The sequence below is a fragment of the Pelodiscus sinensis genome, chromosome 23 (genome assembly GCF_052426305.1).
Source record: "Pelodiscus sinensis isolate ZL-2025 chromosome 23, ASM5242630v1, whole genome shotgun sequence".
Lineage (NCBI taxonomy): Eukaryota > Metazoa > Chordata > Testudines > Trionychidae > Pelodiscus > Pelodiscus sinensis.
Genome location: NC_143074.1, coordinates 14,873,797 through 14,887,672, shown reverse-complemented (window position 1 = coordinate 14,887,672; position 13,876 = coordinate 14,873,797). Strand labels below are relative to the sequence as shown.

The 13,876-nt window shown below is 45.2% G+C and overlaps 2 protein-coding genes across 6 annotated transcripts in view; one reads left to right on the top strand and one right to left on the bottom strand.

Annotated features, from left to right (window-relative positions):
* Positions 1-967: 967 nt before the first annotated feature.
* Positions 968-12,865, top strand: UCK1 (uridine-cytidine kinase 1). The gene is made up of 7 exons (XM_006128384.5): positions 968-1,117; positions 4,663-4,822; positions 6,851-6,947; positions 7,199-7,341; positions 7,447-7,541; positions 9,372-9,420; positions 9,777-12,865. The coding sequence occupies exons 1-7, from the start codon at positions 1,019-1,021 to the stop codon at positions 9,962-9,964; spliced, it is 831 nt and encodes a 276-aa protein (XP_006128446.1). The 5' UTR covers positions 968-1,018; the 3' UTR covers positions 9,965-12,865.
* Positions 7,683-13,876, bottom strand: part of POMT1 (protein O-mannosyltransferase 1) — a 31,963-nt gene continuing 25,769 nt past the window's right edge. For 4 of the 5 annotated variants that reach the window (XM_075905958.2, XM_075905959.2, XM_089772981.1 and 1 more), the window contains 2 exons: positions 13,461-13,661; positions 7,683-8,121 (listed from right to left, as the gene is read on the bottom strand). In XM_075905958.2, coding sequence (XP_075762073.2) covers positions 13,487-13,661 — 175 coding nt within the window. In that variant the 3' untranslated portion in view covers positions 7,683-8,121; positions 13,461-13,486. Of the gene's footprint in view, positions 8,122-12,852; positions 13,662-13,876 lie in introns of those variants that run through there. The other variant, XM_089772982.1, reaches the window with a different exon arrangement.

Below are 13,876 nucleotides of genomic sequence, written 5' to 3'. Positions count from 1 at the left end.
ATTGTCAAGGTGATATCCAGCAGCAGCTCTGTTCTCAGATAAGGCCTGATCTAAAGCCCACTGAAATTAACGGGAGTTTTTCAATTGACTTGAGTGGGCTGTGGATAAAATCGTAGAGAAAAACAACGAAAAAGGGAGAAACTGAACAACAAGCATCATCCATGACTCCATTTCCCACACTGCTACAAGCCAGTGCAGCTGCTACGAACAATTACAAGCATCAGTGAGCCAGTAACTTTAATTTTCAGCGCATGAGGGTGTGTATAAAACGGGAGGGGAGAGGCTGGAGCACTTTACAAAGAAAATTACTAGAATTAGAAATTGAAAGCCTGTCTCCTTGGCTGCGGGCTGCCATGAACCTGCCCCCCCGGGGGGCTACTTGGCCACCTTTTACCCACGTCCATGCTTTTAAAACAAAACAAGATGTTAATTCTCTCTAGTTTAACTGTTTGGCAGCAAACAGGTGAGCTGAAAGCTCTGTTTGGCCTTTGCAAAGTGCTTCTGAAATGGGCAGCTGGACTGAATGGAAGAGGAAGCTGCCAGCTTCTCTTTTAGTCAATGTGACGGAGGCTGCAACCAGGGACTCTGGCCGGTGCATCTGGCTGTCACTTCCCCCTGCTGCTAGCCCAGGGATTGTTGCTGCAGATGTAGCACTTTGTGTCCACTTGTGGCCTGGTGGTTTAAGATTTTATGAAAGGGACAGTTTCCATCTTAAAAAAAAAAAAATAATTCCAGGGCCCTTCCCAGTCAGGTGCAGTGAGCAAGCCCTGGCTCGTACCCTGCCCCCTGTTAAAATTCACCCCCAAGTGTCTCTCTCTCGCTCTCCCCTTTCACACCCCTGTCCAGCTAGTCTCTTGCCACAGAAGCTGCAGAGCAGACTGCGCAGGCTCGGAACACTCCAGACGTAAGGACTACAGCTCCCAGCCTGCCTCACGGCGGCGCTCTCGGCCCTCAGCGCAGTGACTGCTGGGAGTTGTAGTTCCCCCCCCCCCCCACCCTCCCGGCGCAGTGGCGAGCCATGGCCTCGGCAGGCAGCAGCCTTGGCGGGGGGGAGGCCGAGCGACCGCACCCGAGGCCCTTCCTGATCGGGGTGAGCGGAGGCACCGCCAGCGGCAAGGTAGGAGCCTCCCGTCCCCCGCTGGACCCGGAGCTGGGCAGGAACGGCCCCGCTTAGTGTGCAGCCTGCTGGCCGCCCATGGGTGAGATGAGTCTGGCCGGTCTCAGCTCAGCCAAGGCACCTGCGGGCTGTTGGGGGGGGGGCACGGGTCCGAGCACTGCCAAGGTGCTTGGCCTCCCCCACAGGGCTCCGTGAGTAAACCCCACCCCCAGAATAGCCGGGGTGCCTCCTCCCCAGCCATGTGGATGCCCCAGCTAGGTGCTGGGAACATCTCTGGTGATTAAGGCCCCTGAGTGGTGTTTTTGGTAGACTCCCTATGGAGCCCCACATCCATTTTGCAGCGGGGGGGGGGAGGGGGGGGAGGGGAGGTGTCCCTGTTTAGGGATAAAGTTACCTGCTGTCATGATTTTGTGGGGGAGGCACATCAGGTTTCAGTGCCATGCATGTGTCGTCATCTAATTCCCAGCCTTCCTAGGGGATGGCATTTGTGCATTCTAGTCTCTGGTTGAGTACAGATCAGTCGCTAGCGGCAGCAGCAGGAAACCAAGGACCCTTGACATCTAGCCCCAAGCAACACCCTCACAATTTGTGTGGCTTTGGGCACCCACACCCCCCATCTGCTGGGCACCTGACTTGACATTTCCTCCAAAGGATCATCAGCATTATTATTTCAGCCCAGAATAGCACCCCATTTCCCTTCCCCATCTGGCCAGTACAAACTGCTTAAGTGCATGGGCTCAAACACTTGTGGAAAAATAGGAGACAAAGAAAGACCAAAAATGAGACATGAAGAAAGGGGGGGCTTGAAAGGAGACAGGCTTCAGCAGGATTTTTCCTCTCTTGGGTGAGGAAACATTTCAGATGTCAGTGATGTATCAAGATAAAAGTGAGAAAAATGCTAAGCCTGGTGGTAAACAGGGATACTGAATGAAGGGCAGAGCTCATAGCACACCCAGGAAACACCTCCTGAAGTGGGCCTTAGAGATTCATAGAACCACAGAGCTGGAAGAAACCTCAGAAGGCCATCAAGTCCAGCCCCCTGCTCACGGCAGGAGCAATCCCAATTAAATCAACCCAGTCAGAACTTTGTCAAGCCGAGACTTAAACACCTCTAGCGATGGAGACTCCACTACTTCCCTAGGTAACCCATCCCAGTGTTTCACCACCCTCCTAGTAAAATAGTTTTTCCTCAGAATGAACCTCCCACCCAGCCATTTATCTGATTGTATGTATTTTGCACTAACCTTGGGGGAGATGGGGAGGGGGAGGGAGAAGGATGGTTTCTGTAGAGATTTACCTAACAGGGGATGGAGAAGGAACCTGCACTTTGCCCTCAGCGCAAATATTGACTCAATTCAACTCCAAAGATGACCCCACTTTGATCTAGGGAGATGAATGTGGGTGAGGAAAAGCGAGTGTTTTGTTTGGCCTCTGTGGGTATGTCTACACTGCCTCTGGGAGCAACCTCCCAGCCATGCTGGACAGACCATGGTGACTGAGGCTAGCTGCCTTGGTCCAATCCCCTGGTCTGAGCTCAGGTCACTAGCTTGAGCTGCCATGTCCACAACACTCCTATTGGCACAATAGCCTGAACAGACCTAGCATGAATTTGTCACCCTAGGCTGAGAGGCTTGCTCCCAGCTGCAGTTCAGCCAATACCCTGTGCATTACACCCACTCTCTGACAGGGTGTTTTAATTAGGGATGAGAACAGGTTGGCAGGTGATGCTTATCAGCTAATGGTTAGCCAGGTCGTTGGGAGCAGCCCCCTGCCAGCAGAACATTGCTCCAGCCGTGCCAGGCCCCCACACGGCCCAGGAAGCCAGCCCTGTGCAGCTGGCACCAGGAGCCAGTCCTACACACACTGGGGGATGCTCCAGGCGGGCTGGAGCAGTACCTACCAGGGATCCTGCTTAGTTAAGCAGCTGGTTAACTGATTAATTGCGATTTTACATCCCTAGTTTTAATTGGGTCAAGATCCAGTTATAATGCTCTGTTCAATGTATACAACCGATTCCAGTTTCTTTTCTTTGTTGAGCTGGAAGAACACGCTTTCTGCGAAGTAAGTTGCCAAGGAGGGAATGTCACCCCTAATGGAGAGGCAGAATGGTTGGCAAAGGGGCCTTGGAAGCTAAAAACAACCATCTTGTGGACAGGTTTCTGAAACATTGGCTCAGTGTGCAGCAGCAGTCAAAAATGCCCGGCGGCTGTTAGGAACCACATGGAAAGGGCGATGTAGTAAGAGAGAAGCGATCACATTGCCACTGTACAAATCTGAGGTATACCTTGACTACTGTGTGCAGTTCTGGCTTCCTCATCTTAAAAAACATATTTTAGACCTGGAAAAAAATACAAAAAAAAGGCAACAAAACGATTAGGGATATGGCACAGCGTCCATACCAGGAGAGATTTAAAAACTGAGGATATGTAGAGATCTAATAAATCATGAATGGTGGGGAGAAAGTGACTCGAGCAGTGTTAAGAACTTTGTATGAGAGGAAGCAGGAGCTATTTAAAGAAACCAGTAGGTAGCTGGTTTAAAACATAAGGAAGTACTTCACACACTGCACAATCCCTGGAACTCATTGCCAGGGGCTAGTGTACAAGACAAAAGCATAATTGGATTAAAAAATTATTTAATTCATGGAGGGTAGGTTCATCAATGACCATTAGTTCAAATGGTCAGGGACACACCCTCTGGCTCTGGCCGTCCCTAAACCTCTCCCTGCTAGGCTGAGATTGGACAACTAGGGATGAATCACTGCTTTGTTTGTTCAACATTTCTGAAACATCTGGCACTGGTCATTGTCAGAAGACAAGCTACTGCACTAGAGGGCCCATTGGTCTCACACACACAATAGCGAATCTTATGTTCTTAAGTTAAACCTTGGCTCTAGTCCATGTTCTGTTGCTGGTTTATGTGACTGGTTACTTAAGTGCTCTTTGCCTCAGGTTTTCAATTTGTAAAATGGGAACGTCTCTCACATCTCCCCAACTCTCAGGTAGGCAAGTGTTTGTAAAGCATTTCTGCAGAGAAGGCTCCATTACAAAATAGCATTGTAACGTGGAATACTATAGTGATAGGTAACAGATACTATAGCAGAACTGAAATTGAGCTTTCCCAGCAGTGACAGGGTTGGAATTAGATCTGTGAACAGACCCTTCTTTGAGCTGGCTCTGTTCACCCAAAACTATCCCTCAGGTGCTCAGTCCCACTCCATAATCTCTATGCAGACATTCTTCTGCCCCATGTTCCTGACTGCTCCTTGAGGCAGACAGTATTCACAGTTCCCCATTTTAAAGCTCACTAAAGCCAGGGGTAAGGTTGAATTAGGCAGAGAGGAAATATAATGAAGTGCTTAATACAGGACTGTTCTCTCCCTGGCTTTGACTTGTGTTGGGAGAAGGGGGCTGCCTTGTTTTGTCAACTGTTACAATAAGGCTAGTTTTTATCCACCACCTCCCTTCACTGCTGGGAATGTTGGTGAAGCCCTGGGGGAAGATGCTGCAGATGGCTGTTATTTGTGACTGCTTGTTGTTCGTCAGTCCACAGTATGTGAGAAGATCATGGAGCTCCTGGGGCAAAATGAAGTGGATCATCACCAACGAAAGCTCATCATTCTGAGCCAGGATAGGTTCTACAAGGTCCTCACTGCAGACCAGAAAGCCAAGGCATTGAAGGGACAGTATAACTTTGATCACCCAGGTAAAGCTTTAAAAATCCTCCCATCTCACTTCATCTGTGCCGTCAGGGAACAGTGTGTATGAGGAAGGACTTTGATGGGAGATGGTCATGGAAGAAGGGCAAGAGCTGAGATACGTATCAAAATTCCTGATTGTAGAACACCATAGAGAATGTGGTGCTTTCCATGGAAATAAAAAGATTGGTCCCTGCCTCTGCAGACCTTATTCTCACTAGCCATCTCCTTCTGTTCTACCATAGCTCTATGATGTGTACTGATATCAGAGTGCTGTTTGGAGGAGTGTCTTTGCAATGCGGTGCTTCCCAGAGGCTATTGAGAAACATTTAGGAGAGCACCAATTCTAAAGGAAAACATTTCTTCTGGGCACCTTAGTTTAAGAGCCAGTAGAAGCTGGATGCTTCATTTAAGCATACTGAGAAGTCTCCTGTTCCTGTAGGAAATCTCGCTATTCCTAAGGGGTGACCTTTCTGAAGCTCCAACGAGAAGTTGTGCGCATAGCACAGCATTTGGACTTAAAAGATACAGGGCCTCAACCTAGCTTTACTACTGCCTTTCTGGGTTGACTACAGAGCAAGTCAATACTCTTTATAATTATTACTGTAGCACCTAGCAGCTCCAGTCAGGGTGCGACTACACAGCAGGGCTACGCAAATTGAGCTATGTCAATTGCATAGCTTAAGTCAAAATAGCTTACTTTGAAATTGGGAGCATCTACAAAGCACTTATTTCAAAATAGAACATTCTTCCTTCGACTTCCCTTATTCCTCATACAGTGAGGTTTACAGGAGTCAGAGTAAGAAGGCCCCCAGCTCAACAGTATTTCGACATCATTTCGAAATACTTGCCTGCTGTGTAGATGTAAACTTATTTCAAAATAAAACTAGTTATTTCAAAAGAATGTTGCTATATAGGCATGCCCTCAGGGACCTGTAGCCCACTGTACAGGATAAACATGGAGTAGATAGTCGTTGTCACAATGAGTTTACATGCTTTGATCATTTGTAAAAAAGACATAAGACTGACCTGGTTCATGGTTACATTACTGTATCTAAAAGGCTTTAAACATGCAAAATGGAAAGTACTGAACACCCCTCACTGGGTATCTGAGTTCCTGTATTTCAGCCTCACCTAAGTGACAGACAGGAAGAACTGCAGTGGCAGGTAGTAGGGAAGAAACAAAAAAAATTAATTTCCAACCCAGCTCTTAGAAAAACCACAGTATCCTCATGTTGTGATTGGTGCTTATGTTGTTGCTGGAGTGAGATGCCCAATACTTTACAGTGGAAGTTAGCCTAATGTAAGTCTGCAGAACATTACTCACATGATACTTAGTCACTTCCTGGTTTCCAGCTGCTAAAGTTCCTTTTAAAAAAGTTAAAAATTCATGAAATACTTTCCCTACTATATTTTTTGTATAAGCAACAGCTGTCCTTGCCCCAAGGTTGTAACATGATTGCAAATCGGAGACATTCCCTGCAGTCCATGCTGGGCAAAAGTAGAAAAACACCTGCTCTAGGTTAAGAAGGTTCACTCTTTAAAAAGACTGGACAAATATATAAGGCTTTCTACCTTGTAATTCTGTTTTGATGTGTTAATTTAACATGTTTTGAACTGACTAGAAATAAAATACCAAAAATACAAGATTTAGCTTTTCTAGATCCTTTACTCCGCTGGCTGTAGCTGCCATGTCCATCTGTCAACTACCAAGCAGTCTTGATTGTAGTTTTCTTGTCTGTTCGTATTCTTCATTTCTGTGTACCTAAGGTATCTTTTACAAAAATGTCCTCATCTTTGTATCTGGATGCAGTGATTACAATATATTTGGGGTGATGCTGAAGTTTTCCTTTAATAAATATTACTTAGAGTGTGGGTTGTTGTAGATAGAAAGAATAAATCAGGAATCCTCCTCTGGTAACGTCACCCAGAGGAATGCTGATAGACTTAAATTGTTCAGTACCAGAAAAGACTCGCAGAATTTTGGCTCTAACACTTCCTGGGTCTTGTCTCTATTTTATTTCTTCATTTTGCAGGTGCTTTTGATAATGATCTGATGCACACAACCCTGAAAAATATTGTGGAAGGAAAAACTGTAGAGGTGCCGACTTACGATTTTGTAACTCATTCCAGGTAAGTCTCAGTTCTTAACATTTTTCACATGGTGCTAGGCAGAGTTAGTGTGAGCTGTCATCTCTCTGCCCCATCCTCGCTGAGCATATGAATTTTGCAGCAGGATGCTGGAGGGAGCAAAAAAGTGGGACTGGGTGAGCTATGTTAAATGGAATGAAACAGAACTACACATTAGCGCTCAGTGTTGAAAGCCACTTTGCAATTTGAAACGTGGTCCAACTAATGTTCCACGTACCTTTTCCCTTTGCCAGGTTGGCAGAGACAACAGTGGTCTATCCTGCAGATGTGGTTCTTTTTGAGGGGATCCTGGTGTTCTATAACCAAGACATTCGGGACATGTTCCATCTCCGACTTTTTGTTGACACAGACTCTGATGTTCGTCTGTCCCGCAGAGGTAATATCCTGGGCTTCTGTTCCATTAGCAGCCACCTGCTTGCCTTGTGGTGGTCTCCAGCTATACAATAAAACTCACTGCCCCTTGTTTTTCCTTCTACCCCAGTTCTTCGAGATATGAAGCGTGGAAGGGACCTAGAGCAGATCCTGACTCAATACACAACCTTCGTCAAACCCGCCTTTGAGGAGTTCTGTTTGCCGGTACCAAGCTTTCCATTATCTAAACAGACACATGTTTTAAGGGTCTGGAGAAGTAGGGGAAGCTAAGTGATGCTTATTCATACTAGAGCTGGAGAAGTGGAACTAGGGACCTATGATATAAATCACTCAAATCATAGCTGCTTGAAATTAAAAGTAATCTTTAGTGAAGATCCTATTGTTTAGAATTAATCTTTGCATTGTATTTAGAATAAAATTCCCAGTAATTTAATCCAAGACAGTTAGCCATTGTTAGTCCTAGAAAGTAAAAAAAAAACCAAAAACACCAACCAAACAAAAAAACTATTAAGCCATCAGGGTTGTCTTCTTTTCATTGTAGAGAAAACAAGTGTAGCTGAGTTTGGCTCAGATGTGATGTCCTACCCAGCATACTATCCTTTGTAGTGTTGTAACCTTCCCAAAGCGTAGCCACTGTTCGTAACACAGGGCTATACCGGCTGTCTCAATGAGAACAATTTAAGAAGTGGTTCACAGAAGGTTTTGAAGCAAAATCATGTCTGTTGCACATGGGATGTCTTCTTGAGCCATGTGCAATCTCTCCTTGCTTCTCATCTGAGCTACCCTGTCAAAGACATATAATGGTTGTTACCCGCTGCTTGTAAAGCATCCTGGAAATTTACAGTGCTATATGAATGAGTTCTTCTCTCACTGATTACTGCCATGGATATTCTGGTTGTCACACCCCCAACCTTTCATTTATGTATTAGTGTCAGTTGACTTAGAACACTGCAGTATGACCTAGAGCAGGGGTTGGCAATCTTTTCAAACCAAAGAGCCAAACTTCATCAAAATTCAGAACAAGCGGTCAACAAAGAGCCATATAAGAATGCCCATTTGATGACTGAAGATATACAACTTAATATTATTGATAATTGACATGATGATTAGCAATAGTGTAAATGAAACGTACTCACACACAGACTATTTAATGGGACTTCTGCTGCATCTTTTTGCACATTTCTTTGAAGTTTACATCATAACTGGTCAAATTCAGGTTCATGCAGGCATTCATGCTACATGAGTAATTATGCATTTTTAAAATTTTGAATTTTTCATTTTAATTTAAAAAGTAGCATGGATTTTGGGAATGGCAAAAGAGCCATATTTGTTCCATACTGAGCCGTATCTGGCCCAAGAGCCAGAGGTTGCAGCCCCCTGATCTAGGGTCTACACTGCTCCCCTTCCTTCCTGTGTGTAATTGTACAGGAGAGGAGGTGGCTGCCATTTTGGGTGACCATATACATACATTTAGCTTGTGAATGCTTTTAGTGCTTTAAGAATACAAAAGCTTTTCTTTTTTTTTTTTTTTACTTTGATCTAGGGGGAGGTCTGAGTTGGTCTTTGCCTCCTGCAAGTGTTGTAGCAAGATCAGCATCCCTATGAGGGAACTGCCTTTTTATAAAAAGCAGAGGACTTGAAAGGATCAGAGACAGGTAGCAATTTAGCACACACACAAATATTACAAACAGAATTGGTTTTAATCAGAATGCCACCAGCTAACTGGATTGACCTGCTCTTGTAAGTCAGGCAGTGCTGCAAAAGAGGCTCAATGAAGGTAACATCAATTTCAGGTCAGTAATAGTAGGAGAGGAAAGGAATGTCTTGAGTGCTTTTAGTATAGAGGCAACAGTCCCTCACCCCTTAAACTGTTCAGTCACAGCTACAAAATTCAGGAGATCGATAGTAACATTCAGATGACCAAACAGACTTTTAGATACTATTACAATGTAAAAGTAGCCTCCTTTTTTCATATCTGAGAATAGTGGTAAATATTGTGAAAAGCCCAGCCCTACTATTATTTCTGATTTGCAGACAAAGAAGTATGCAGATGTGATTATTCCTCGTGGAGTTGACAATATGGGTAAGGGACATTTACTGCTTTAACTGCACTGTCACATGGATTTTGCACATAAAGATAGTGATAAACAGATCTCCCAATGCTCCTCCTGAACCCTCTTGTAAAGTGGAGGGAAAAGTGCTTAGAAACTGACAGGATTTCCCTGACTTTGTTTTAACCAGGTCTATAGTTTTTAAGAGGCTGGCATTATGTTGTAGGGATCTGACCACACTGCACTAGTTTCAAATGCAAGCAGCAACATTGCAATGAAGAGTATCTGAATGAGACAGAGCTGGTTGTCACAGACACCCGCTCAAAAAATAGTGGAAGACTTCAGCCAACAACATTCATATGTCCAATATTTACTGTTCTTTTTGCAGTTGCTATAAACCTTATTGTGCAGCACATCCAGGACATTTTGAATGGAGATATCTGCAAGTGGCAGCGAGGGGCGATGAATGGGCATGGTCGGACATACAAACGATCATTCCCTGAGCAAACAGAGGGCAGCACCATGTTGGCAGCTGGCAAACGATCTCATCTGGAGTCTAGCAGCCGTCCCCACTAACCAGGTGGGGGTCTGAAGAAGTTGCTTCTATTCCAGACCAACTTTTTCAACTAACTGGTTTGTGACATGCCCATAGCAACTTAGGGACAGATTCAAGAGGTGTGTGTCTTCTCACAGAGTGAAGGAAGGAACTGGACTATTGATCCTGCACCCAGGACCTGGTTTTAGATGGCACTGTATGCTGAAATCCCTTCTGGGAATTAAACCCAGTGCAGTGGGGTACAGGACCCCTAATCTGCATTCATGGTGCTTTTCCTTAGCAGCAAGGAAATGAGATCCTTGCTCTTAAGTGAGAAGCAGAAAAGAGACTTGTTTTTAAACAGGCCCCAACTTGCCCCTGTTCCTTAACATAGATCTGGCATTCCCATGTCCAGAAGGACTCTATTGTGTGTGGAAAAAGGACTACGCTCATTATTGGTGCAACTGCAGAGATGTCTATTTTACTGAGGGCTGAGGAAAATTAGGCTTCTTGGGAGGTTAAACAACTCTGCTAAAAGGTGGAGCCCCATTGCTCCTTTGTGTGTCACAAGCTACGCAGAATGTAGCTAGGCTTAGCAGATATAGTGCTCAAAGCAATTACAGAGCAGGAGAGCTCCAATGGGGTTGAGTGTCTCATGACAGGAAGGCTGACCTTGGAGAACACTTCCATACTAATTGAGTGCAGAGTCTGCTGGCAGAATTCACTTGTAAATGTGGTTTACAGTTCTCTTGCCTTCTCCAAAGCAGTGGTAAAGCTCAAGTATTCAATCCCAGGGGGAGTTGAGTAGCTCAAGCAAAGAGTACTGTGGCATCAAAAAATGAACAGAAGAAACTTAACATGAAACCGTAGTCTCTACCAGTGTTCCCTCTCTCATTTTCTATCCTTGGGCAGGTTGAAATTTCTTATGTGCAACAACAATATTGAGGTAGTGTATGGATGTGCACCATCAATACAGCAGCCCATGTGTGGAAGAAAATTATTAAAACAAGACATCTGTGTCTAGTTGTTGTGAGGTACCCTTAGTGATTACAAAGGTAGGGAATTAGCCTGCTTCCACTTGAGAAAGAGTAGAAGCCACAGAACAAATTAACACGTGACTTCAGGCATGTTTCAAAGAGATTGCAGATAATCTTTCATTCTACAAAACTAGCATCGCATGTCATACTTGCTACTTCTGACTCATAAGAGCCAGAACTTTACCACATAGCAAAGATCTGGCCTTAATGCAATACACTTTACCATGTATTAATTAGTAACACAGGATTTTAAAACAATAATTAAATTAAGAGTTTTAGATATCTGCAACACTCAAAAAAATTAAAATATTTTTCTCTCTTCTCTTAAGCCATTAACACCTATGTAAAGCTTTGTTTGAAATGCAAATGTCCTCCCATGCAGCCTGCTTCCCCACCCCTCCAACCCAGCCTAGCAGAGAGAACTGCAGGGAGTTGGGACAACCAAAACAAACTGTCCCCCTGCCTCCAACTCACTGCACAGATGCCAGCACCCACCCACCCCCTCTATCCCCCACCTACCCCATGCAGTCAGCTCCTTACCCCCCCCTTCTTAGCTCAGGCTGGTTGAAAACACTGCTGGGTTTCTGCCTCTCTCTCCTCTAGCAGAAGGGACTCTCCCAACTCCCCTTGGATTTTCCAAGCAATTACTTATTCCCTCCCTCCAACCACTTATTGCAGCCTTATCACAGCTGCTTTTCTGCTCTGGGAGCTCTTCAGTTCAGCATGTGGCAGTGATTAGTTGCTGTTTACAGACGCCCCCGCCCTCAGCTGAGCTCCCTACCTGCACCAGGAGCTTTGAACTTCTGAGCAGGCCTCCGAAAATAGCTGCGCGGCCATACAGCTTAGAGGGAGCTTTGGTCTCTACCTTACTACAAGAAGGCCACCCTCTAATTACAAGTGACATTTTAAAACATCATTTGCTACTTACCCATCTACTTGGTAAATGCAGACTTAAGCAGAGGGAAGAATTATTTATTGTTGAAGAACTTTTTTCGTCTCTTATAAAAAGCCAGGCGGTTTTGTGTTGCTTTGATAAATAACCCAGTGAACAAACAAGTAGTCCTATGGCACCTTACAGACTCACAAAAATATATAATATCATGGGCTTTTGTGAGTAAAACCTACGTCATAGCTCATGACACTGTGTATTTTTGTGAGTCTCTAAGGTGCCACAGGACTGCTCATTTTCGAAGTTACAGACTAATGTGACTACCTCTGTGACACCAATGAACAAATGGCAGCAATGTGGCTGTAACCACGTAATGGTTTGAGAGAGATTGTCAGAGTGAGCAAATCTATCGGTTCAAGCATGCCTCCTACATGGTAAGAGCTAGGACCACCAAATTCGGTATACAGTCTTATAAGTTAAGGATTTGGTTGGGAGGGGAGCTGAAGCTCTCCTCCCTCAAAGGAGCACGAGGATGCATAAAACCATACAGAAAAGAGATTCACCCAGGTAGGGGCTGGCTAGGGGCATGCCCCACCCACCTCCCCGGCAGGATTGCCCCAGCCGTGAGCCTCCCACCCCAGGTGCCTGTTAGGGAGGCCATGGGGGGACTGAAGCCCCCCCCTCATACAGGAAAATTGCTGACTGTTCCCTTTCATCAGGGAGTGAAGGGGAAGTGCACAGTTTGCTGCATTGCTCACTCTGGCTGGGGAGTGCAGGGGGCAGATGAACCTAGACCTGTCCAAGGCGAAGGACAAGACCCCTCCCCCAGCTGTGCCCGCTGGAGCTGAAGTAGCCATGACCCCAAGTAGCTGTGGTGAGAGGGTTGGGGTAGCCCTCTCTTCCTGACGCAGCCTGCATATTGAACCCCTCTCATCCACAGCTCCATCCCAGAGCAATGATTTAAATGAAGAAAAACAAAAAATAAATGAGTTAAGGACCTGAGCAATGTAATAAATCTTCTAGTTTTTTTATAAAAGTAGTTTCAGTCCCTGCAACACAGATCTACTAAAAGGCACATTCTTGCTACTCATCCCAACACCAAGGAGCTTTAACAGAGTCCCAAAGGAGTGTCAACTACAATAAAGAGGCTGAACAGCCAGGGAGCAGGCTGGAGCAAACACATCCTCTCCCTGTAGTGTGTTTAGTCTCTCAGCCATGAGTTGTTCTATCTTGAAGTAAAGTTAGTTAAAGCTTTAGTGAAGTGTCACTATGGTCTCCCTGAATGCATCCAGTCAAGTACGAGTCTCTTCCCTCTAAAGGCAGCAGCCTGGAACTATACGCTACTAGTTAGAAGAGAAGGAAGCTCTACAGTAAAATCTTTCAAGATCAGTCTAGGCACCTGTTCTACACTAAATATCAAGGGTAGTTTGAGACAGTGGAGCTAACCTACAATACTGTAGATTTGCAATGAGACTAATGCTATCGAGCAGAACAGAAACACATTATCACCCCCATGGGAATACAATTTTTGCCAACATAATTACAAGGCTTTTTGCCCTGAGCCTCTATCTAGAAGCAAGAGCAGTTACATTTCAGTATGATCAGTTCTACCTTGACTAGTGTGTAAAGTGGCTCCACTATTGTTTGCGGATCAGGATGTCCCAGGTGTCCTTCCAGCGCAAGTCCCTGAGCTCAGCTGCTGAGAGGGCAGGCTTCCCATAGGTTAGTGGGCTGAATGTGCGATAGACCAGGTAAATGGAAGAGAACCAGGCTACCATCAAGGCACTGAATGTGTTCTTAGGGAGTTGGGATCTGCGAGAGAAAGAACTGAAGTTAAAGGAAAGCCATCCACACACACATTCTAATAGCAAGTGGCCAGTGTGGCAATTCGGAACTGCAAGAAAGGAAGACCCCAGGAAACAGATTCTGTCTTCTCTCCTCCAAATAAATGAAATTCTAAATAAGGCTGCAGTTTAACATGTAGCTTGCTTGGCTCTGTACACACATTAATTGAGTAATTCTCTCCA

Bases quoted from the DNA above. Each gene is read 5' to 3' on its own strand.
- UCK1 (XM_006128384.5), top strand. From the start codon at position 1,019: ATGGCCTCGGCAGGCAGCAGCCTTGGCGGGGGGGAGGCCGAGCGACCG. The intron at 7,342-7,446 runs GTAATATCCTGG...CTTCTACCCCAG, and splicing joins TGTTCGTCTGTCCCGCAGAG to TTCTTCGAGATATGAAGCGT. The intron at 7,542-9,371 runs GTACCAAGCTTT...TCTGATTTGCAG, and splicing joins TTGAGGAGTTCTGTTTGCCG to ACAAAGAAGTATGCAGATGT.